Source organism: Corvus cornix, chromosome 2, assembly GCF_000738735.6.
Source record: "Corvus cornix cornix isolate S_Up_H32 chromosome 2, ASM73873v5, whole genome shotgun sequence".
In the NCBI taxonomy this organism is placed as follows: domain Eukaryota; kingdom Metazoa; phylum Chordata; class Aves; order Passeriformes; family Corvidae; genus Corvus; species Corvus cornix.
Window position 1 is genome coordinate 82,301,331 of NC_046333.1, and position 24,299 is coordinate 82,325,629.

Here is a 24,299-nt window from a genome sequence, read left to right on the forward strand (position 1 = left end):
ACCCACTGCTGTAGGTTCACACGGGCACCAGTGACACAGCCAGGAGTAGTCTGAGCAATACCAAGAAGGATTGCAGAGGGTGATGGTAAGGGACTCCAGAACACAAGTAGTTTTGTCACCAATTCTCACCAAACTAAAGTTGGCAGGCGAACAGAACTTAAGTTCATTCCACTCCTAGAAGTTTGATGCCAATACCAGAAAGAGATGCTCTGCATCTGAAAAGGGATTGCAAGTCAGCAGGAGAAGGAATTCCAGCCGCTCTAGACAGTACGCTGGCTTTGGGGGCATGGGAAGTAAACAAGAGATGTGCATCTGGGATCTTATCACAGAGATGTGGTGGGACAGCTCCTATGACAGGAGGGTTGGAATGGAAGAATACTGGCTCTTTAAGAAGAACAGGAGAGGGGAGACAAGGAGAGGGTGCTTCCCTCTATGTCATGGAGCATCCCCTGCCAGGTGATGGATGAGAAGCTGACTGAGAGCTTATAAGCGAGGTTAAAGGGAAAGCAGAGATAGGCAACATTACAGTGGGAGTCTGCTACAGGTCGTCCAACCAGGAAGACTCAGAAGATGAGGCCCTCTATAGACAGACAAGAACAGCCTCGTGTTCACAAGTCCTAGTCCTCATGAGGAACTTCAGCCACCCCAATACCTGTTGAATGGGCAACACAGCAGGGCATGAGCAATCCAGGCAGTTCCCAGAATGCGCTGATGATAATTCCCTTCTCCAAGTGGTACAGGACAAGGTGGGTGGGGCTTTGAGCAGCCTTGTTTAGTGGAAGGTGTGCCAGCCCAGGGCAGGAGGGTTGGCACTAGGTGATCTTTAAGGTCCCTTCTAACCCAAAACACTCTATGATTTAATCTTATTTGAAGCCGATTGAGAAAACTGTAAATCACGCTGAACAATGCAGCTGTCAAAATGCCTCACAAATCAACTATGTCCACAGCTCTATAAAAGTCTTTTTGACAGGGATAGTTGCAAGGTACTATATGATTTGCTTCTGCTTAAAGTATTTATCTGGAAGTACAGACTCTAGATTACATATATACATTTCCTCCTAGCAACTGCTTACTTTGGAATGTACAAACAACACCCAGAGCAAGGACTAGAATATAACGTGAAGTAAGATTCAGAATATTCAATATTTAAATTTATTTACAGAACTTACTTGTAAGTTACTACACTAACATCTTTAAATCATCTAATGATGGATGCATTAATAAAGAATAAATATTTGATTTTCTATTGCTGTATATGCTCAAAATGGTATGCCTGATTGAAGTAAAACACCACTATACCAAAGTACAGTCACGGGATCTTTAGTCATTCCCCAGCTGTTCTGAATTCTAACAGCCTCATTTGCAGCAACAAGGATTCCCAAAAGCAGGCCCCAAATGCTACTGCTGCAACAGTAACCACAGACTTCATGCACAAAAGCCTCAGATCCATTTTTCATGCTGGTGAAAGCTTCAAGAGAATCTGAAAGTACGTATTTGATGATTTGTAAGACATCTAAGCACAAAGAAACAACATTTCTTTTTCCCCTTTTTTTAGTTGCTTCCTTAGTGCCCTGTTAAATCTTGTTTATTGACAGATTTTCAAATCAAATACATGACATTTTACTTAAAAGTATCTTAATATGACTTTTTTCCTTTCTTATGTATATAAGACTTGCTTCAATTAAATCAAAACGAAAAATGTACAAATAAATTTGTAAATTTACAAACACTTAAAAATGCCATCAGCAGGGTTTGTTTTTAGTTTTGTTTTTCCCCTGATCTAGTAAGTTTTACAACCTGATATCTAGAGACACTTGCTGTAAAAATCTGTCCCCTTCCGCTGTTCCCATTTCTTCGTTTTTCTTGCTGCCCTGCCTGCATGTGCACCACAGACTGGGACACCCAGCTGCTCCCAGCTCCAGCCACCACCCTGACAGGCTCAAACCAAGGAGACCACCACAATATACCCCACCCTGCCAGACAAAAGTCAGCTCATCTTTCAACTCTTCTTGTTTTTAATGCCCTTTTGGATTTATGAAGTCACACATTTAAGCAATTGTTATTGCAACACTGACTTTCACGGTATAAGCAAAAAAAGTGTCAAGAAATTTTAAGTGGTGATTCTAACCCTGAAATGCAAACACGAAGCTTCCAAATATCACATATACACATGAAGGCTTTCAAGCACTTGGGTAGTCACACAGAAAACAAAACTATGGCCTTAAATTTAGGCACAGGGGTTAGTGTCTGCACAAGTACAGAGCTGCATAGAGTAACATACGTGCAATCTTGCATAGTAAAAATATAAAACCTACCTACTAGTAGGAAGAACTACTGATTTATATATATGAATGTTGTGACTTTTGATCAATCCCATCTAAGAAACTTGTTTCAGTTAATTGATTCAGTATCTGGCACAACCAATGCCAGCTCAGTTAACATCAAAAGCATTTAACTTCAACCTTTGACTTCTACCCTTCCAGGTGGGATTGCCAAACTCTTGTGGCAAGAGACAGATGTCACAGGCAACAGGACAACATTAACTTCCTTGCACCATCTGTCACGCAGCCCAAGTCACAGCATCAAAGGAAGCCACAGGCTCCTGGAGTAAGCCAAGACTGTGGAAAAACACATATTTTAATGATGGCAAATTGGCATTTCAGTGATAAGGATCATGCTACAAACATACTAGGCGAGAAAATCCAGATGCACTTCAACTGCATGCTTCTCCACATCGGTAAAAAATAACAAAACTACTGTACTTTCTGGGAGGATTTGGCTTCATAACAAATCAACAATATTTAGATGTCTGTTTAGAGTACATGAATGCTCATGCAGCTACATATATTTATATGTATTCTATAATTAGATCAATCCATCAAAGTGTTTGTTCCAAATTAACAGCTACTCAGTTTCCTTTTTTAGGCATACACTGATTTCAACACTTAGCTGAGATATTTTGATCACTAAATCTAAAATTTTACTTCTGCTTTCCCCCCTTCTCAGGTTGCCTACTACACAATTTTACATTTTGATTTAAATGGAAGGAAATAAAAAAAAAAATAGACCACACCGTATCAGCTCCTGAGCACAGGTGACCTCTCTGAGCTGACACAGGACAACATCCTTCTGTGATGACAAGCTGCTTGCATCACACCATACACTAAACAAATTCTGAAGTAAAATTGAAATTTAAAGACAGAATAGGGTACACATTAGGCAATTCATAAAATATAGGAGAAAATAAAACTTTATTATAATTTTACCCTTTATGGAAACTTTATGTGTACAGGGGGATTTTCACAATCCTGCCTTTAAAACACATGTTAATGTCAGGTCAAGAAAAGCAGGCCCTGTAAGGCAGAGGTTTATTCTGGAAGCTATTTTTAATTACTTCAGAGGAACTAAATCTTTACAGAATTGTAACTTTAAGAGCAGGACATTTAGAACTTGCAGCTTCCAGAAAAATATTTGTAATTATTAGTGTATTTAGCAGGTTGGGTGTTGCAAAAACCTGAAAAATCCTGAAGGTTAGCTATTCTGTTACCTTAACCAGTCCTCAAAGAGGTGGGGGGAAAAAAGAAAAAAACAAACCCAAACACTTTCCTTTTTTTTTTCCCACTAGTCTCAGAAATTAAAATACACCAGAGGTAACGGAATTAAAATATCAGCATGACACTTTTGAACATAATGGCTAAGCCCGCAATACATGGATCTTACCTGACAGCTCTGTCTCCCTGAGTGTTTTCTATCTTGCTGTCTTTTAATTACTGAAGAAATTAAAAAGTCTACTGTTAGAAATTTTTCCAACCCCCACAAATTCTTCCAAAGTGTGATAATCTTGTTATCACCAGTAAAATCTGAAGAGTCGCTTTCACTCATCTTTCCAAAACCCACAACCTTCTCTCAATTGACATCCTGTTCTTTCCCAGATAATGTCATGCCCTCAGTTTAATTTTAAACACCAAAGCTGCTGTAGAGCACTTCACTGTTATATATAAGAACATAGTCAGATGAAACAATCCATAAAAATGAACAAATAAGCAGTTAAAATGCCAGTTTTAGCATAAAATCTTTTAACATGGTCCCTCATTCTTTTGACATATTTTCTTTATTCTTTTTTGATTAATGGAATTCAACAGCAGTCTATATACAGAGGACTCCTGCTGGGATCTGAAATATCACACGCTTTGAATTAACTCAAACCATTTACCACATTAAATTCCTACTAAAATCACTTTTTGCTGAGATCAATGAAACACTTTCTAAATGTAAATATAAAACCAAGTGAGTAATGTTCTTCAGACACTGATTTAATTTTTTATTTCATACATCTATTCAATTTTCAGTATCTTCAATTTCATGCAGCTATTTTCAAAAGTGTTGAGTGTTACAAGAAACGTTACAGGGCTGAAGGATTACTAGCTTACGGACCTCTCAATCAAACATCCTTCTTTAACCAGTCTGACTTAAAAAATCTTTTGAGTTGTCTCTGTGGAAAAAAACCACCCATTTTTCCTGCAAAACATGTTCCAGGACTTGAGACAATGATTTTCAGAAGACATAATCACCCTTCTCTTTGTAAAACTGGACAGCATTTAAATTCTCTAACATCTCAAAAATATTTCTCTACAAAATCTGCAAAAGTCTTCTGGCTACTTGTGACCCCTCTCCTATGGTTTTATATTTTAGTGACTTTGCTTACGGCTGACTGCACTGTGTGCCATCTGCTAGACAGCTGGAAAAATCTCCATTTTACTAAGAGGTGCTGTGCCCTGCTCCTGGCCAAGTAGCTGTACAGTTTCATCTAGGATTTCATCATTTAGGACAACAACTGAAAAGTTCTGGCCAGCAGTCCCAGGTTTCTTTTCCATCAATTCCATTAGTATTACTCCATCTCCACTTCAGAAATTGTGCAGCATCTTTAAGGCCAGATGCTATTTCCAAGACTGCACAGTATTTTCTGGATCCACAAGTCAGAAAGACTTCTCTGTCTTTTGTGCCCACCATTTATCTTTCATAACATAAAACTTTGCTTGTTATTCTTGCTTAGATGCATGGTTAGAAGCTTTCACAAGTGCTTTTTTTTTTTTATAAGGACATTAGCAGAAAATTAACTGAACTGTATCTTTGAATCAAACCATCCTGAAGTTTGTGTCAATGAAGCTTTTCATTTTCACTAAGGCCCTATGTAGCTGCATGCCCGAATTTTTTTCTCCTTGATTCAGCATTCCCTGTCTGGCTTAGCAGATCAATGATAACAGCATCAGGCTCCAATCCAGTTCTTTCATGATGTCTGCTGTCTTGAGAAATTCAGTTCTGTCTATTAATGAGTCTGATGTGCAGTCTACACTTGCTGCTAGCACACAGAGATATCTGACTCCCCACTAGATGCACGTCACTCCAGCCATTTGCACATCATATGGATCATATGGCATTACAACTGCCCAGCTGCTGCATGATGTTCCATGTAACCACGAGAAGCAGTTCTGCATCCATGGCCACATTCTATGCTATTCTGTATTCATTAGTACATGGGAACATTATTGGAGCAGCAAGATTTCATCCAAACCCTTCCGATGACATTCTGGGCTACCTGGGGCCTTTCCCCAGGCTTGAAAGCCGTGAACAACATGTGCTGTAAATGTGCTGCCTGTATGAGAAGTGTGCAGTTTTGCACCAGTGCAGCACCTCTGCTGCAATCCCACAGGAACTGTTCTTTGACGTTGCAGGCGATATCCCTGTGAGCACACAGGACTAACAGTGACAATGCAGTGACCAGCCCTGCAGGTCTTGTGAACACCCCTCTGACCACCCACGTGCCTGACTACCGAGCCAAGCACTTTTGGCCAGTGGATTTTTTTTTAGCTAGTCCAGCTACATATAGATATTATTTATCTTCTCAATTAGTCAGTAGAAAATGATTGTATCCAGATTTTTCCAAGTTTGCCTGATAGCTATAAGTGAACCTTGTCTGCTTCAGTGTTGTAGCAATGATTATCAGGAACACAAAGTCTTAACATGCCAGAGATCACAGACTTCTCTCTTTAATGCAAAAAACATCAGACCTCACAGAGTGTTTGGAAAAGCTCTTTGGAGGTGCCATGGCTGCTGTGCAAATAACAGTAATAGAAGAAGTTGAAATAAAAGTTCTGGAGGCAAAATATTTGTTGCTAGTGAAGAAGCAGAGAACTATTGTAGCATTCCCATAAATGGTCCCCCAAAAAAAAACCTGGGTGGAAAGCAAAAGTTTAATAAGCGGCTAAGAAAATGTGTTCAAAAGGGAAATTAAAGAAACTGAGAAATTTGGGGAATAGGGATTTTGTCTCTAGAAGGTAGCTGAGCTTCACCTAAACTAGATAAGAATGAGTTTGCTAGCACTTGCAACATCATAGGAAAACATTCAAATTGAATGTTAAAGATTGATTGTTATAGAAACAGAGTGCATGGTTCAAGAGAAGCAGTAATGTCAAGGAGACTGGTAAGTCTCAACTAAATGAAAGGACAGAAGTTGATTAAACTCAACTAAGGAGGTTTCAGCAAAGGAAAGGCAGAACAGATTCTCTTTTTAAAATCTGTCAGAGAAATAAGACACCCATACGAAAGTAAACACTCTTCTCTACAAGCCTAGGAAGCTAGATGGAAGAACTAAAATGCCTGTTGTTGAAGCATTATTTACACAATAGCCTTACTGAAAACTTGGTGTAAAAAAAACCATCAGCAGAATAATGAAAAAGTAGAAAGAGACTGAAAGCCATACACTTCAGCAGGGACTGAAGAAAGGCCTCTATTAACAGTCTAAGAAATTAACAAACAGTATAAAGTGGCTATGAGAAAAAAAAAAAAAAAAGAGACTGAACAGCAAAGCCTCATAAAAATAAATTACTTAGAGGACTGGTTATCATGCAGATATAAGGAAGGCTGTCAAAGAAGAAAACACAGCAGGTCAAGGGACACTTTAGTGACTCCCAGATGGATTTGCTAAGGATCACAACAGCAGATGGAAGCTGAGACCACAGTCTGTGTCTCATGCACTACTGAAAAACAAAACAAACAAGTACACAGATGAAAAAACCCACCCATATGAAGAAAGAGAAAACAATCTTGAGATTAATCTGATCTCAAGAAATGGAAAGAATCTGATTCACAAAATATTGCTATTGAGGAGCTTCTTTATACCAATGACAAATCTTGTTAAGCAAACAAATGACAAGACCCAAACACCAAAACTGAAAGGGGCAGCTATAAGCTTACAGATTAAAATCTTTGTAGGGAGCCTGAAGACACTGTAAAACTCAGAGGCACAGGGCAAAAGCTAACCAATTCCCCTAAACAACTTGAAAAAGACTAAAATACAACCAGAACGCCTCAACATCCAAGTAGTGAAGCTTCAAAAATTATCTTTAATAGGAAAAAAAAAAAAAACAACAACCTGAAAGGGGATAAAAAAGGATTTAATATAAAGATTCAATTAATATAAAGACTCAATAATGCCAGCCAAGAAAAGAACTTGCTTGAGAAATTATTTTTAAGAGTATACAAATAAGTAGTAAATTCTTTTTGAAACATAATCAGGAGTTGGCAGCCTGCTAAAGGACTTCCAAGCAAACAGACAATGCAGGTATTAAAAAAAAACAACTAGAGAAGAACAGATTGTAGCAGAAAAGGTTCGAGTTGTTTTTGTTTTGTTTTTTATCTGTGTTCAGTGTGGGACAATTCTCATTCCAAAATAATCTATGCAGGGAAATACATCAAAAAGTCTGTCTCAAATTGGAGCATTAGTGAAAGGCATTACAGACAAAAGCAGAAATTTGAAATGTAAAAAAAAATATCACCACAAGCAGTCAGGATTCACCAGAAACGGCCAGTAAGACTCAAAGAAGAGAAAGCTAAAACAGCAGTAGCATGTAACCTGCACCCAAAAGTTCCAGAGTATCCAAAGACAGACATGTGATGTAATGCCAGTCTCTCCTGGGATCCTTCTCAAAGACTAAGGGAAGTACCAGCAGGCCTCGCATCTACCCTAGGAAAAATTGTTAAAAACAAAGGTACCAAAGGCCTCAGGAATCCTAGGGTATGTGTTCAAAATATCCATAAACACTTTGGGAAAAGGGCTGAATAGAAATCTGGCAAAGATAAGGGTCAACTATGAAGAAACACAAAAGGATCTCATAAAAGTCACTATGGAACAAGAAAATGGCAGATGAATTTCAGCAGAGATGTGTGTGCAGAGATACACCTCAGACAAAGCAGTCCTAATTTTATGCACAAGACAACAGGTTCTTGGTTGGCTACTAATACTTAGAAATAGAGAGATCTGGTGTTTAGCCAGACCCATTGCAACATTACTTAGGTCCTCACCAGCAGTCAAAAAACAACCCAAAATGCAGAACATAGGAAAATAGAATAAAGAGGTGAGAACATCACAATGCCACCTCAATGCATGACGAACACCGTAATTCTGGTTCAATCACCACTTCCAAATGATAGTTTTCAAGAATGGTCAAAGCTGCAATACAGTGGCTAGATTCTAAAGGAGTAACACTTGGTTTTAAGGTTTCTCTTCCCTGCATGGAGTGCAGAGACTGCCCTTTAATTCAGCTCTTCTGATGTTTAAAGGTAGTGTCCATCTCAGGCCAACAGGAACAACCTCCACTGGATCTATCCGCATGCAAAGGTGTAGCCAGAGCCCCATGAGCCCATGACCATTCCCTACTGCCATGGAATACAGGACAGACACCTATCCCTGCCAAAAACATAATTAGTAGAACCAGGATGTGTGTGCCTCTATACTTTATATTCAAAAATATGCCCTGTGCAAATACCATGTACCCAACCTGAACAGTAAGCGGTTTTTTTATACAGCCTCATTTGCCGTATCAGCAGTTTTCTCTCTCTAGGTTTATTTTCCACAGATTTGTGTCCTCTCCTCTTGCTAACCACATGTCATATAAAATCTGTCAGTGCACACAACTATGTATTTAATAAGCTGGGGTTCAGAAGGCCCACAAACAGGGTCAGGGAATATGAACGGGACTGTCGTGCCTTACGGTCATCCAGCAGCATCTCAATCTTCTCTTAGGCTGCCAATTATCAAAAGTTTTGCTTTAAAACACGTAACAGCCTATGAAAAACAGGATGGTCAAACCCAGTTACCAGTGGCTACGACACTCAGCTGGTGCACTTCTAAAATTGTCCTACCCAGTGGCAGTAGCTGGCAGCCACAAAAGGAAAACCATGTCCCAGAGACCAAGAACAGTTACTTACATTCTGCTCCCTGGAGTGTCCCTGTCATAGGTTAGCAAGCATAGTCCCAGAAGTGATGTCCTTGCCAAGGCGTGCTTACAGCTTCCTCTGGGACCTCACAGAACCTATCAGTGGCCAGTTTGAATATGGACAATTCTTTAAGCCACTTAAAATTGTGACCGCCTCTGTGATCCACACTTAAGAATAGAAACCCTGAGGCAGAGTTTCTCTCTCTCGTTCCCAGCGCTGGGACAGGTGGCTGCGGGCCCCGTGTGGGGGCCAGCGGGCCAAGCCCAGGTCCTGCTCGGGCCAGGCTGGGCCGGGCCATGGCCAGCCTGGAGCCGATGGGCCCTGTTCCATCCATGGAACCACCCCCCCCACAGCCCTGCTGTGGGCAGCTGGAGCAGCTCGACTCTCCCCCCTCTCCACTGCAATAAGCCACATTCCAGCTGCAAGGGTGAGATTAACCCTTTTAGTGCTGTGAAGAGCTGAAAACCAGAGGGAAGAGAAAGAGGAGATGCTTAAAGCTGAAATTCTCTTGTAAAGCTATGATATATCAGAGTATCCCATTGTAATTTCATGGAGATATGGGGGTGGAGTGTTCAACTCGTAAGCAAAAGCACCTGGGCTGAGATAGGCAGATGCTGACGCAGCTGTAATTTCATGAGAAGTTGAACAGGGAGTGATGGAAGTGATGAGGACTTTTGCTCCAAATGGGAAAGGAGAAACCTCAGTTCCTAGAGATGCTCCCAAAGATTTCTTAGAGATTAAATGCTCCCAGAGACATGGGTGAAGAGAACTTTTGTTTCTGAACGGCTCTACCTTAAAATTGTACCCCAAAAAACTTCAAGAGTGGACCCTCAAAAGCAGTTGTGGGAAAAGCTGCAAGTTGGGGGAAGGGACTCGCATGCGAGTAGACAGACTCCTCTTCCTAAATGGACTGAACAAAGTTATTTGGAAGTGGGCGGCTGTCTCGTTGTGATAATGTGTTCATAGCATGGGCAAGAGAGACTCCTCTTCCTAAATGGACTGAACGATATTTGGAAGTGGGCGGCTGTCTCGTTGTGATAATGTTTTCATAGCATGAGCAAGAGAGACTCCTCTTCCTAAATGGACTGAACAAGGTTATTATGAAAGTGGTAAACAGACTGAACATCTCAAGGGTTGTCTTTTTACATTGTCAGTGGGAGAAGGGAGGAAGGTGGGGGGAGGAGAAGAATTCTGAAGGTGTGGTATGATTTTTTCTCTTCTTTTAGGTCTGTTAATAAACTTCTTTATATTCTTTCAAGGTTGGTGCCTGCTTTGCGTTTTTCCTAATTCTTATCTCACAGAAGATAAACAGTAATGAGTATCTGGGCCAAACCACTACACTAAATTGGTGTTTCCGCCCAGTTACAAACCCAACCCGCTACAGTCCCTTTCACAAGAGGGGGGATACAACAAGCAGAAAAGTGAGCAAAAATCTGTACTTTTGTAATTATTTCATGCTCCAGAGGTAATTAAAACCTACTCACATCATTTATTAATTTTTAATGTAAATACAGCAATCAAAATATCTTTCTTGCGTACTTTAATCTACATGCATTGGTTCTGACTTCCTCTCAAAAAAGGGTGGCTAAGTAACTTAGTTTAGCTTGTTTTTCAGATATTCTCAAAATCCTTCCTCCTATTATAAAAATACTTTTAAAGAAACTCTCCAGTAAATGCAAATACTGTTTATACAGGTCACAATACATGGAAGATAAACTGAGTAAAACACTTAGGAAGAACGTATTATTTTGTAGTTGACTATATTCAAAACAAGTCATTGTTGAAAAAGCTCCATCAGCTAAACATTAAGGATAATACAATACTTCTTCACAAGACTCAAAGACATCTTTTTCAGATTAACTACACTGTAGCATGTATTAAAAGTGAAATTATGGCCTTTCTTGTACACATATAGATTCATCGATGTCTGAAATACTCATTCAGATTTGTAGAAGCCAGAAGTACTCATGTGACTGTTTGAGCTATTTAATACTGACAGTTACATATTTTGGCTGTCGCTTTTAAATTGAAGCTAAAAGGTGGCTTTCCCTCACCATTTTCCTCCTGACATAATAACTGGAGAATCTGGCTGTAATCAAGAAAAAATGTCAAGATGCAACTCACTTAAAAGTAAGGATCACAAAATTTGAGCCAGGGAGCACATGAGCTTCAGCACATAAGGAAACTGCTCATTTTAAAGGTTTGTTTAATGAAGAAAAAGGTACACTTAGGCTTCTCTCTCTAATGGGTCTTTTAAAAATACATTTTGCAAGAGTATCTATCAGATTTATCGGCATAATAGGGTAGCATGAAAAACAGTTTTAATATTGAAAGGCACTACTGTCATTTTGTAATTACTTTTCAAGTATTTCCTAAGGTTGTGCAATTACATACTAAACACCGTTATTACTATCACAACAATGCTCTTAAAATTTACTCCCCTCAGGATACTTTTGACACTCTCATAAGTCTCTCAGCTCAACTGACTTCAAGTCAAAGAGATACCTTAGTAGATTTTTGATTTCAAGATCAAGAACACATTCTGCAGTGGCTATTATTTCTATTATGATAAAATTTAAAATAAAGATAACAAACATGTTAACTTACACTTAAATTATAACTGCCAAGTAACATCTCAGGAGTAAAACTTCAGACATATTCATAGGAAATAGAGCAAAACAGATTCTGCAAATACAGGCATTTCTATTTTCTGTTAGTTGAGGGCTTTTTCATAAGTACTGTTACCACATTTCATTAAAGTACAAGTAAGAAAATATTAAAAATTAAAGAAAACAGAAACAATCTGGTAAATTGTTTTATTGTTAAACAGATATCACATCACTTGAAGCAACTTTATAAAATCCCACCACCTATCAGTCAGGTTTAAAAATTACCAGAGCTCACTGGTGCAGAAAACAAGCCCCAACGAAAGTCTATGGCCGTTTTCTGGCATGAACTCAGAGGGTGGGGATGCCCTGTGGGGTTTACCGGACAAGCTACTGGTCTGGACAACCTACCCTACCACCTCCTAGGTCTTGACCAGACTAGACTGTTCTCAGACCACTGTGCTGCAACAAAGGACCACCACAGTATCTGCATCAAGGAAAGAGAATTCACCCACCTGTAGATACAAAAATGCTGCTAGCAAGGATTTTCTTGCTATTTTCTAAGTCCGTGAGAGACTTTTCTCTCTCGCAGAAGAGGTAGCAGAGTTATGTAAACAACCAAGCCACCTGCAGCCTTGAAAAGTCTTGTTTATGGTATAGTAGAAAAATATTTTGACAATGGATGTTTTAGGATTTTAGCCAATCACCCCAAGGGGTGGCTGATCCTTTGTCCAATTAAACTATGAAGAAAAAAGTCTATAAAAGAGTTTGTAAAATAATTAAATAAATCAATCTTGCTGCACAATTTCTGTCTGCTGGATCTTCTCCTCCTCCTCCTCCTCCCTATGGCTGTGGGACACGGTGATATACCATAGGAACCAGGCCTGCGGTAATACCCGCCTGCCAAGACTCATGAAGCAACAGAAGTGATTTATGAGGAGAAGCTGGGAGAACTAGGAGTGTCTAGCCTGGAGAAAAAAAGTGGTTCAGTAGGGACCTTAACACTTTCTACAATTACCTCGAAGGCATAGCAAGGTGGGTCTTGGTCTCTTTCACCAAACAACAAACTATAGGACAAGAGAAAATGGCCTCAAATTGTATCAGGGGAGGCTCAGATTGAATATCAGGAAAAATCTCTTCACCAAAAGGGTGAGCAGGCTACCCAGGGAAGTGTTGAAGTCACCATTCCTGTCAGTGTTTAAGACACACGTAGATACGGCACTTAGGGACATGGCTTAATGGTGGACTTGGCAGTGCTGGATTAATGATTGGATTTGATAACCTTAAGGGTCCTTTCCAACCTAAACAATTCTATAGGAACAGGAGCACTTGCAAGCAGGTGCTGAGCCAAGTTCAAAGAGCATCTGTTTTCCTAACACATCTCTCAGAGGAAAGAACATGTCCAAGTCCTCAGCCTGAAATCAATCTTGCTGGAAAAGGAGCTGGGGGGAATCTAGTCTTCCTAGGATTTTCCTGCCAGACTGACCAAAGTACTAGCAAATTGGAGACACGGATATGGACATTTAACCTGGAATGGAAGGACAACAATCCCATTTATCCAGTCAGTGGGCAGACACACTGTGCAGGCCATAGCATTTAGGGTCTTTAAAAGGTCCCACACTACACAGCTCAGCTGTGAGGAGGTAGGTGGAAAAAAAGTAAGGTCTAACTACTTTTGCAAACCTTAGTGAGCAGCTCTGAAAAGCTATTTGGGAAACAAAGATGGGCCAGAGCACCTCTCATCCCAGCTGCTCCCTGGTGTATGCAACCAGAAGCCACTGCCCCTGCACTTTGGAGTACATCTTCCAGGTAAGTAAAACTTCAAAACTAGAAGCATGGATGGTGGAAGAAGTGGATGCTCAGACTAACAGGTCATGATTTGTGGTCATTTCCTCTGTCTCTCCTAGACACAAGCCTGGAACAGGGTCACACCAGAAGCAGCAAGGGGCTTCTATACCATGTATGCACCACTAAGAACAAGAGTTCTGATTAGAGACAAGATAAAGAAAATGTTTCTATACAGGCTGGAGAAACAGACAGCTGGGAGAGTAATTGTAGACACAGCCTCACACTCTTCTGTACAGATGGTGTAATAGTCCCTTCAATTTTCAGCATCACCTGAATAAGGTTCAGTGTCTGAAGGCTGCTTATTTGAGATATGAAAACAAAAGATATGCAGAAGAAAATGCATGGAGCTGTTTTGGGGTTTAGGTTTTTTTCATCAGGTTTGACGCTCAAAGAAAAAAAAAAAAGTCAGGAAAAAAGGGTGGAACTGTGCCAATTCACTTGGTTTTGGATCCAGATCCCCCAAAACAGAAGTTTAATCTGTTGGCATCTTCTCATCATCACAGATTAATTTGGCTTGAGCTGATTCAATTCTTTTTGAAGTATGAAGAAGCTACTATGGCAGCATATAATTGGGATCACAGCTCAGCTATCACTGGGGATGTAGGCACAGATCAAACACTACCAGTGTTCAAATGAACTTTGTTCCCATGATGCCTGCACAGCCAGCTGCTCAAGAGATTTGCAGAACACATCTATCTGTGTGAAGTGTCCATCAGTTTGGAATCGTGCACGGAGCAGTCTGGAAGGCTTCAGTGACCACTACTGTTATAATAAGTTTTCTTAATCACAGTGTCAAAGTAGAGACTGTGATCTCTGGTTAACACCCTTAATCTAGCAGAGCTCTTGAAGACTCAAAGAAACATTTACCATTTTATAGGAGTTTTAAGATCCCCACAAATGGGCTGGATATATCTGTCCAAAACAAGGAACTTGAAACCAATTTTTAAAAATTTAAGGAAGATTAAGCAGACTGGTATTCACAGGTCCATGGCACATCCACTATGAAGTTGCCTGTATAGGATTTGTGAATCCACATACCCGGCTTGAGGCTGATTAAGACAGCAGACAACTGGAGCCCAATCCATCATCTGTCTTCTTCCCATCGCACAACAGTAAAGAACAGCTCTAGTCAGTATGTTATTTATCATTTCTGCCAGCTGCAGTAATGATTAGCAGTTGTGGATCCACCATTTTGAGTCACAATTTGTGACATTAAGTAAGTTTTCTATTGCCAAGGTATTCATAAAACTTAAATTTATTAAGATTACAATTACAGTTAAAGGCTAAGCATTTTTCCAACATTGCCATACCCATAGTTTTATGCAATTCTTATTCAGAATTTAGGTTATTCAATACGAAAGATGAAACAGAGGCATGCAAAGTGAGGTTGCCACCAGCACCTCATTAACTTGATGGCTGTTTCCAAGCATGTTAGACACAGGCAAATGAGACAAGCTCTTAGCAGCAATAAAAGTAACCACAGATGTACTGGGACTGTCATTAGTGAATGAAAGAAGCAGCAGCCCAGACTGATGTATACTGAGGAATGAAACCAGACAGAAAGCCAGGCAATTCCTGCTTCAGACAGGAAGATACAGCAACCTTTACTGCCTGACTAAAGAGGTAATACTGCCTTACAAAAGTCACTCTCAGAGAACATCAGAAGGAACATCTGGCAAGGACAGCAATATCCTAAGACTGTATCAAATAACCAGCAACTACAGCTAGAAGAATATATTGCTATATGGTGTCTAGAGACAAGAAAAAAATAATTAGGAACATAGGATCTCCTCATGGAACATTTTAATAGGGGACTTGAAAGCAGAACTGTACAGTCAATTATAACTGGAATTGTGGAAAGGCACTGTAAATACACTGATGTTTACTTTGAATTCCTTCTCATGTTGGTAGTAGCAACAGTCTGTCAGAACGAGTTTAAGCAGAGGTAGGATACCTCCTGGGCACAACAACCATAGCATCAAGCATGCAAAGAAACCTCTGCTTGTCCTTCAATTAGTGAGGATTTTCCTACTTCATTACCTTTGCTGTGATTTAGCTTTCTTCTTGGGGGAATGAATATACCGGAGTTTGAAAACACCATAACAGATGCTTTGGCTTACTTTCAGTCTGCAAGGATTCCAAGGAACATTTTCAGACCTTGGGTATTCTTGGACTTTGGGAAAACAGTTGGTGCTCTTAAACTAAAAAAAGCTGTAAATTACACAGGGTTGATCTCAAAAGATTTCCTAAAATTGAGAGTACAAATGATCTTATAGTATGGGTGTATTATTCTATGCAATTAGGTTATAACAGACCACCTCAAGAATAGAGATATAAAATTACATCATCAGTGTGGTGACCTTTTGGTGTGGATGGAGGAATTTTTCAGACCCAAACTGATGAGATGACAACATTACCAGAGGTACGTATCAGATGCTTTTAGAAAATGATGAAACATGTCTGCTAAAGCTACTTTTTCCACATGGACTTGGAACACTTTTCCCCTGTCATTTCAGGATGAGATTCTGATCGTGGAAATCTGGAAGGGCTTGGCTGATGTCCAGCTTTTACCAGAAATAACAAGAATTTATTTCAGGAATAACACCAAATAGAGGGAAGGAGGATTTGCTGTCCTTCTGACCAAGGACCCAAAGAAATGGCACACCTCAGTTCAAGCCCCAAGAGGCTTACAGGACCCTCCTGACCTTCCTCTCCTTGCACAGTATCAGTTCTCTGCCAACCAGGTTGGCAGCTAAAAAGTTTTCACATACTCCTTCAGAAGGAGACAGCTACTTCTTCTTCTATGCAAGATCAGCTGACAGTAAGTTCAGTCAGTCTGATGCCAAAAATCAATTCCTGCAGAACGTACATCTGCCGTGGTGCAGGTACACCCACCCAGTTAACTGTGTTCTGTCTTTAAGAACCATTGACTACTCCCCTTTTTGCTACAGATTTGGATACGTCAGTGAAATACATGTGCAGCCCCTCTTTAGTTGCTTGAATTTATAAATCCGTATAAAGGTTCAGGAATCTTAACTGAGCCTACCAGCACAATCCTGAGCTTTTCAGGAACTTCAAAGAAGTGGTTGCGGGGGCAACTAATACCTCTGCTCCACAGACAGTCCTTAGGTGTCTGACCCAGCACAATCTCACTGTGCTTTGCAAGAGGGAAGGCAACTCAATGCCACATTGCAGAAGCACTTTTTGCTCAACACATGCTCCACTTGGCCAAGGACATCCTCAAGAAGCACACACTGGCACACCAGAGCCAACACACCAGCAACCACATCTTAAGAGCTTTACAAGGTCACACGTGGCAGCAAGACTTCGGGAGGGAGATAAGGGCTGCAACTAATGTTAACACCACACAGCAGACTTACAGGACTTGAGCAAGGGGAACAGGCCAGCCTAAAAGAAAACACATCTGTATCTCGTAGCAGACTGGTGAACCATAAGTTTTTGGAAAAGGAACAGAGAGACGATCCCAAGAGGTTTAGCTCTTCTCCCACTTACAACACAAGAGATAAAAGATTTTGCTGTCCCTGAAGTGAAGGTTCTTATTGAAGCCTATATCCATGGACTAGGCACTCTTCATTGTGTGGAAAAATGCATGGATAAAGGAAAGTTATGGCCTTCCAACAAATTGTACAATTTGGGCATCACTCCTGTCTTCAGTCAGGCTTTGTTTCATTATGTAAGAAATGAATCACAATTTCAGATAATTTGGGTACACTCATACTTTACACTAGGAACTTAAAAATGGCTTTTTTTTTTTTTTTTAAATCTCCTGCAAATTGTAGTTGTAAGAGATATGCTCTGGCCAGAGACAAAACTGTTCTAGATACCACTAAAAATGGCCATAAGCTTTTAGTACTAAAAAGGGAGAGAGAGGCAAATAATGAGTTTTTCCTACATATTACACTGAAAGAACAATACAATAGTCAGAGAGAAAATGAAGCTGACCTCTGGCATTTTTAAGTCCTGAAAGGCTTTCGCAGGTTTGGGAAAATCATTTACTCTCTATTGATTAAAGCAGCAGCTAAACATGGATGACTGATCTCATTTTGCCAGTTTGCAGTTCATGCCACATAGAGAAATACAGAGGATACTCTGACACAGGAAATTCAAAGGTTGATACTATCACTACATTATTTAAAACTACAAGCTGTGAATGGTCATCTTTCAAGCTGACTCTAGGAGTTTTGTATCTAGTGTTTGAGGAGACAGAGTGCTTAATTCCAAAGGTCAAAATCACAATAGTTTTCTGAAACAAAAGCAAAATCTCCCAAGAAACCTCTCTCAGTAATAATAGCAGTACATTGTCTGAAAGAAAAGTAATCAGATTTCCAGGCACACTTTGTAAGTAATCTTGTTTACTGTAATTTTGCAACAGCTTTCATAAATTTTTCACCTGAAATCAGAAAGGCTATAGCTTGTATTCTGACAGGTTGAAAGAGCTGAGTAAGTAGAATACATCCCTGTGTGCCTGGCGGTGTTTGGGAACACTTAAGAATACTTCGCCACACAAAAAAACCACCAAAAAAAGGCAACTCAGACAACACAGTGATATATTTTAACAACCAAATCAAACATTAAAATAGAAGGAAAGCCTCCTCTCACTTCCATTGGTTTCCAAGTTTTTTTAAGACAGTCTAGAACATAAAAACACTTCACACTTCATGAATATCCATCCTAACAATGTCCAATCCCACGTTCCACGTTCTAAGCTGTTCTATGAAGCACAAGCAAGAAATACAAATTGAGTGTTATAGCGAGTCATTTTGGAGTTCTGTCTCCACAACAGGCTTACGTAATTTTCAGTGAAATCTTAAATGCTTTGTACAAAATCTAAAGGAAACAACTGTTAAGAAATATTTCCTTTAACTTCAGATGCATAGCACAGATCTGCACAGAACTATCCCACTTCACTTCCATTGGTCTCTACAAAATTAAGTCTTCTGTCAAAACAATCACACACGTACAAGTTGTAAAAAAAGAAAGATAAGAATATTAATACCAGCTTTTGTGGCTCAGATACTCCTAACCACATGTCCCTTTTATATCATGAGGCACAAAAAAATGACTAAAATTCCACAGCTCTATAAAATGTATATCCTTTATTCAGATGCGGGAGAAACAGATCTAAACCTTCAGGAATATTTTAAACACAAACACAAGCAGAAACTAGACTATAATAAAGCGCTTTTAGGTGAAATTCTGGGCAGGGCGCCAAAGGATTTTGTCCAGCATCCTGCGGCTGGAAGTCCATACAGGCAAGCTTTCTCTCTGCCTGAAGTTACTTTTATCTGTAGACTGGAAACTTCGATGAACCCCACCTCTTTCTCCACTCACCCATCCAGTTGTTAGCTACAGAAAGATAAAGGCTCAGGAAAAAGGTTTTAAAAGCATTTTTTTCCTCTTCCGGTATGTCTGGAATTCCAAATGCAGACTGAACTATTAAATTGACTCTTTCCGAAGAAGTAATGCCTGGCAAGATTCAGCCAGCTCACAGTTTTGTTTCCGTAACTTTCAGCAGTCCTTCCTTTCTGGGTCCAGTTTTATGCCACCTTCGTTACTGTGAATGATTTACCTCAAGAAATGAAATTACCAAAATAACCACATGCATCTTGTAAACAAGCTGTATATCACACCACGACTGAAAAGTACAAAATTTAGTGCTAAACACTGTCAAGCCCAAATTCTGCCACCTTAACTGTGGGAAGGTATAGGGTACATCTCCACACTTTTATCTCTGCCTGACAGACTTCCAACTCCACCTTCCAACAGTCCCTTCAGCCCTGATGCACACGCACCCACATTAACATACTAGAATGAGACAAGTTGTCAAACCCGTATTTTGCACACAGAGCTCCAAAATTTAAACCTTTCGACATTAAACAACTGAATTATGAAGCATCACCATTACTGGCCTCACATTAGCTCTTTTACAACTGTTTTCTATTCAGTACGAATTGTTGAACAAAAAGCTCAAAACACAATACAAAAAGCTCAAACACCAAAAGGAAATAAACCACCAATTGACTCGAAGTTTAGCTAATCCTGCAGGCAGTTTCTGCAGGTTTTAAGACAAAAGTTTGGTTAAGCAAGAAAGCAGGATTCTCTGTATAAGCAAATACTAGCTGCAGTGCCCCTAGGAGAATCCATTAGATTATACGGACCGACTCATCCTTGCCTTTGGAGATAACTAGCTCTATTCAATAAACACCAAGCTTTCCAGACGACCATTAACGGATTTATTTTTTACAAAAAGAGGGGGGGAAGAAAAGGAGTCTGAGACCACTCAAATACCCATTCTTTACTTCAGAAGTATACCGTAATGCCAATAGCCTGCCTCTAATCATTAACAGCAGGAAAACTCTCTAAAGGAGCAAGAATTTTACTGCCCTCTGCAGCTTTTCCTTTGCAAGGGCAAAACGCCAACCATTTCTGGGGAGATTAACTGATACCGACTGTCATTTGCTGCTGTGACACATTTTTCTTCCCGAAGGCTGGAAAGCCCACGCTGAGCACGCAGAAAAGACATCCGACCGACCAAACTTCACCTTCCTTAAAAACGAAGGCTGTGCTGTCCCAAAAGCTTTCTGGAGAAAATGGGTCAAACGCTAGAATGGTATCATGGGGGAGGGAGGGAGATAGCACAAGGAGGGGAACGGCCCCTGCTTACTCGCACTAAAAATATTATTTCAGATACAGGTACCGACGGCATTTTTGTGCGGCGATCCAAACCCTGCCACTACAAAGGCCACCACGGCCAAGCCGCCAGTTGGAAGAGAGCGGAGCCAAGGAATTAAGTGAATTAAACTCGATGCGCTTGTTGACTCAGTTTTCGCTCCATCAGCCGCGCGGCCGCTGCTCCAGCGTCGCCTCTAAATATCGGGCAGCAAAGTTCGGGCGGGGGTTCTCCGGCCCCCGCCGCCACCTCGGCGCCTCCCGCCACCAACTTTCCGCCGCAGGAGCTGCAGCACCGGCTCTCGGCCGCCCCGTCCCGTCCCGTCCCGCCCCGTCCGGCTCGGCTGAGGGTGGCCGGGTGCGGCGATGCCAGCGGGGGCGGCGGGAGAGGGGATGCCGGGCGGCGGCAGCGGGGATGCCCAGGAACCCGGGGATGGCGCGGGTCCCGGACCGGGAGGGCGTCTCTTACCAGCCCGGAGGCGAAGAAGACGGCGAGCAGAGCTAGGCAGGCGCCCATCACGATGAGGAGCAAGAAGACGATAAGCGGGTGCTGCTGGCTCATGCAGTAGTAGGACTCGTAGAGCCAGTCCCGGGATCGGGACTGTTCGCCGCTAGCCCCGCAGCCGCCGCCCGCCTGGTCTGCCCGCTCCAGCAGGTAGCGGCGTCTCCTCCTCATCATCATTGCTTCTTGCCACATCGGGCAGAGCCCGCGCAACTCCCTCAGCGCCGCCGCCGCCGCCCGCTGCTGCAGGAGGCAGCCGGGAGTGGAGTGGGCGCGCTCCCGCGCGGGAGGCGGAGAGGAGGAGCCGCGGCGGCGGCGGCGGCATGGGCATGGTGCGCCGGGATGCCGCGGCCGCCGCGCAGCCCGCCCGGGGCTTGGTGCGCCTCCGGAAGGCGCCACCCCGCACGCACATGCCTTGCCCGGCTCCCCCGGAGGCGGAGGCGGCAGGAGCGCTCCTCCTCGCCGGGGAGGGCAGCGGGCGCCCGCCCAGAGTGAGCGCCCCAGGGCGGCGGCGGCGGCGGCGGCAGCGGCAGCGGGAGGTGCCTTCGCGGGCGACCGTGAAAGAAGCCTCTGCCCCGCGCCCCTCCGCCCCAGCGCCGGGAGATGCCCCCGGGGTCGGGCCACCTGCCCCGGCCTCCGCCTGCGTGGGGCAGACAGCCCTCGCCGCCCGGAGGGGCGCGGTGCCGCCGCAGCTGCCGCTCCCGACGGCGGCCGTGAGGCGGAGAGCGCGGCGTGTTCCGCTCCCGGCCCGCCCCCGGCGGCCCCGGCCCTGCCCGGCTCCCGCGGGGCCGCCGCTGCCTTCCCCGGAGTGTGTGGCAGCACCTCCCGGCGCCTGAGGGAGAGACATTTGGAGATTTATTTGAAATTACTCCCACGGGCGGAGGGCCCTTGCAGGACTGTTTCACTGGGTACCTTTTCCGGAGGCGGAATCCCCTTTTTAGAAATCATACCTCGATTTTTGTCAAAACCAGCATTCAAGTTAGGAGGAAGTATAACATACATTTTCCCCAGCTTACCATGTTCCAAAGGACTTGGTTATTCCTATCAAAGCAGGCGCTGGAAAGATGCTGGACATCTAACACTATTAAGTTACATATCTCTCGTACTGGCTGAAGCTTTGTAAGCACATACAGGGAGTTCTGCATCCCCAGCCCATTGCTTCCCCGAGTGTCCCTCCCCACAGGTGAAGTCTGTCTCTGCGCTCTCTGATCTACCCTCTGTTGTTGCTTTGTCACATCCTGAAATTCATAGAGGCTGCCAAAGTGCTCCCAGGAGAGGAAGAGACGGAGCAACACAGATGCTAATGGGCCTGAATGTCCCAAGGGTGTCTCCTGGTGATTGGAGTAATGTTAGAAGCAAGAGGGACTTGGGAGTACTACGCTCCTACAAAAGGTGGAAAAACTGGAGCTAATGTAAGTGGTCATAAATTGTCATAAATGGGAGACACAGAATAGAGGGCTAACCATTGGAAGGTGGAAGAGTGGAAGGTAACCAGGTGGAAGAGAAGGCAGGTAACTAGGATTATATAGACCAAAACTGGACTGTGAACTAATATCTATTCAACACCTAAATCTGTGCCACTGATTTTTCTATCTAGAAAAAGGTGCATCCTCCACGAGTATAAAAAAGCAAAGAAACCAATAGCATGTATAGCTCTGAAGCCCTGTCCATGTATTTGCACCTCTTAGATTCCTCAGGTTTTCTGGAGGGACGAGACTTGGGCTTTCCTGCCCCCTGTTCTCTCAGCTGGCTGGATGGAAGAAAAGCTGCTTGTTTTTCATTCTTCCTTCCCCTGAAGTGCTTGCTGGGGCAGGAGGAACATATGAGGAAGAAGTGGAAAGTTACAACTGCACCCACTGTTTTAGGAGAGAGAAGGTGAAAAACTCTCAAAAGCAGCAGTGATAAGATTGAAGGATGAACACAAATCTCTGTGGGGAGAACATTCTGGCAGAATTAATTGCTGGGAAGGAGTTAGTAGAGGTGGGTGTGAGAATTTTTGCAACATAAAAAGGCTTTACTTGCAGTCACTTCAAAAATTATGGAGTTGGCCACCCTCACTGTCACACACACATATATAATGGGATAAGCATAGGCAGTTTTAAAAAAATCAAGAGGCAGACCAGAATTACAACTTAAAACCTCTTTTAAAAGCAGATCTCAGTATTTGGTATTTGAAAGCATTCGTGTTTTGATTTCTCAAAGGTGGAAAGACCAATATCACATATATACTTCTTTAAAATTCAAGAACAATTCCATGATCCTGTAAGTACTCAAAAAAATGCAAAAGATCTGAACAGGCAAAATGAAGCATGTTCTCTGTTCTGTGTGTACAACAGCCATCCTTGCAAAAGCATTTGAAACTTAGACAGTATGTTAATACAGATAGTGGAACTGGTTGTCTTTTTCCCCCAGCTGATTCTGCTTTAATAGATTTCCACTGCTTTCCACCACCCTGAACCTGAACAGGACAGGCCATTCCAAAGAGTTTACCGTGATGATCATGTCATTTGTTTGTTGTTTCAGTAAGACCTTATGCCTGTAACAGCTAATTCCTCATTATATTACTCTCATGCAATTTCTCAGGAAATAAAATTATAATTCCACAGCAAAAACTTAATTAAACCAAAGGTTGCCCAGTAGTAATCTCAAGCCTTTCCAAAACAATGGGATAAGTGTAACTCTCTTCTGAAAGACCAGACATAAGGTGTTTCAACAGCAGAGCAAGAGAAAGTGACATGGTAACAAGAGGGAGTAAAATGATACTTTCTAAACATCACCTCCCCAGGGCACAGGCGTAGGCAATTCCTAAATGTGCAAGTCAAACAGATGAGGCCGAAGGCCAGCTTGGCTGAACCGGGATCTTCTCTTGGAAGTAAAATGAAAAAGGAAGGTGTATGGCCAGTGGAAGCAAGGATATGTGACATGGGAAGAACACCGAGATGCTGTTTGTCACTGTAGGGAGAAAATTGTGTGGTCAAAGCTCAGCCGGAGTTGAAGCTGCCAGAAACGTGGGGGGAAATAAAAAAAAGCTTTTTCAAATATATTAATGGCAATAAGCAGAATAGAAACAACATCAGCCCATTACAGGATGAGGATGGTCACCTCCAAAACAGGGACATAGAGAAGGCAGAGGTGTTTAATGCATTCCTTGCCTCAGTCTTCAACATGGGTGATGGAACAAGGGGATCTCAGTGCCCTGAGCTGGATGACCATGACTGAGAGAATGATCGAATCCCAGTCAACCCTGAATTGTGTGGGATCTGCTGTTCCAGATAGATCCCTACAAATATATGGGTCCTGATGGGATTAATCTGAGAATCCTCAAGAAACTAGCTGATGTCCTCCGAAAATCTCTCTTGACAATTTTTGAGCAGTCT

The 24,299-nt window shown here is 42.1% G+C and overlaps 1 protein-coding gene across 2 annotated transcripts in view; it reads right to left on the reverse strand.

Annotated features, from left to right (window-relative positions):
- Positions 1-21,212, reverse strand: part of ADCY2 (adenylate cyclase 2) — a 205,755-nt gene extending 184,543 nt beyond the window's left edge. For both annotated transcript variants that reach the window (XM_039549160.1, XM_039549159.1), the window contains exon 1: positions 20,890-21,212. In XM_039549160.1, coding sequence (XP_039405094.1) covers positions 20,890-21,117 — 228 coding nt within the window. In that variant the 5' untranslated portion in view covers positions 21,118-21,212. The remainder of the gene's footprint in view (positions 1-20,889) is intronic.
- Positions 21,213-24,299: the final 3,087 nt, after the last annotated feature.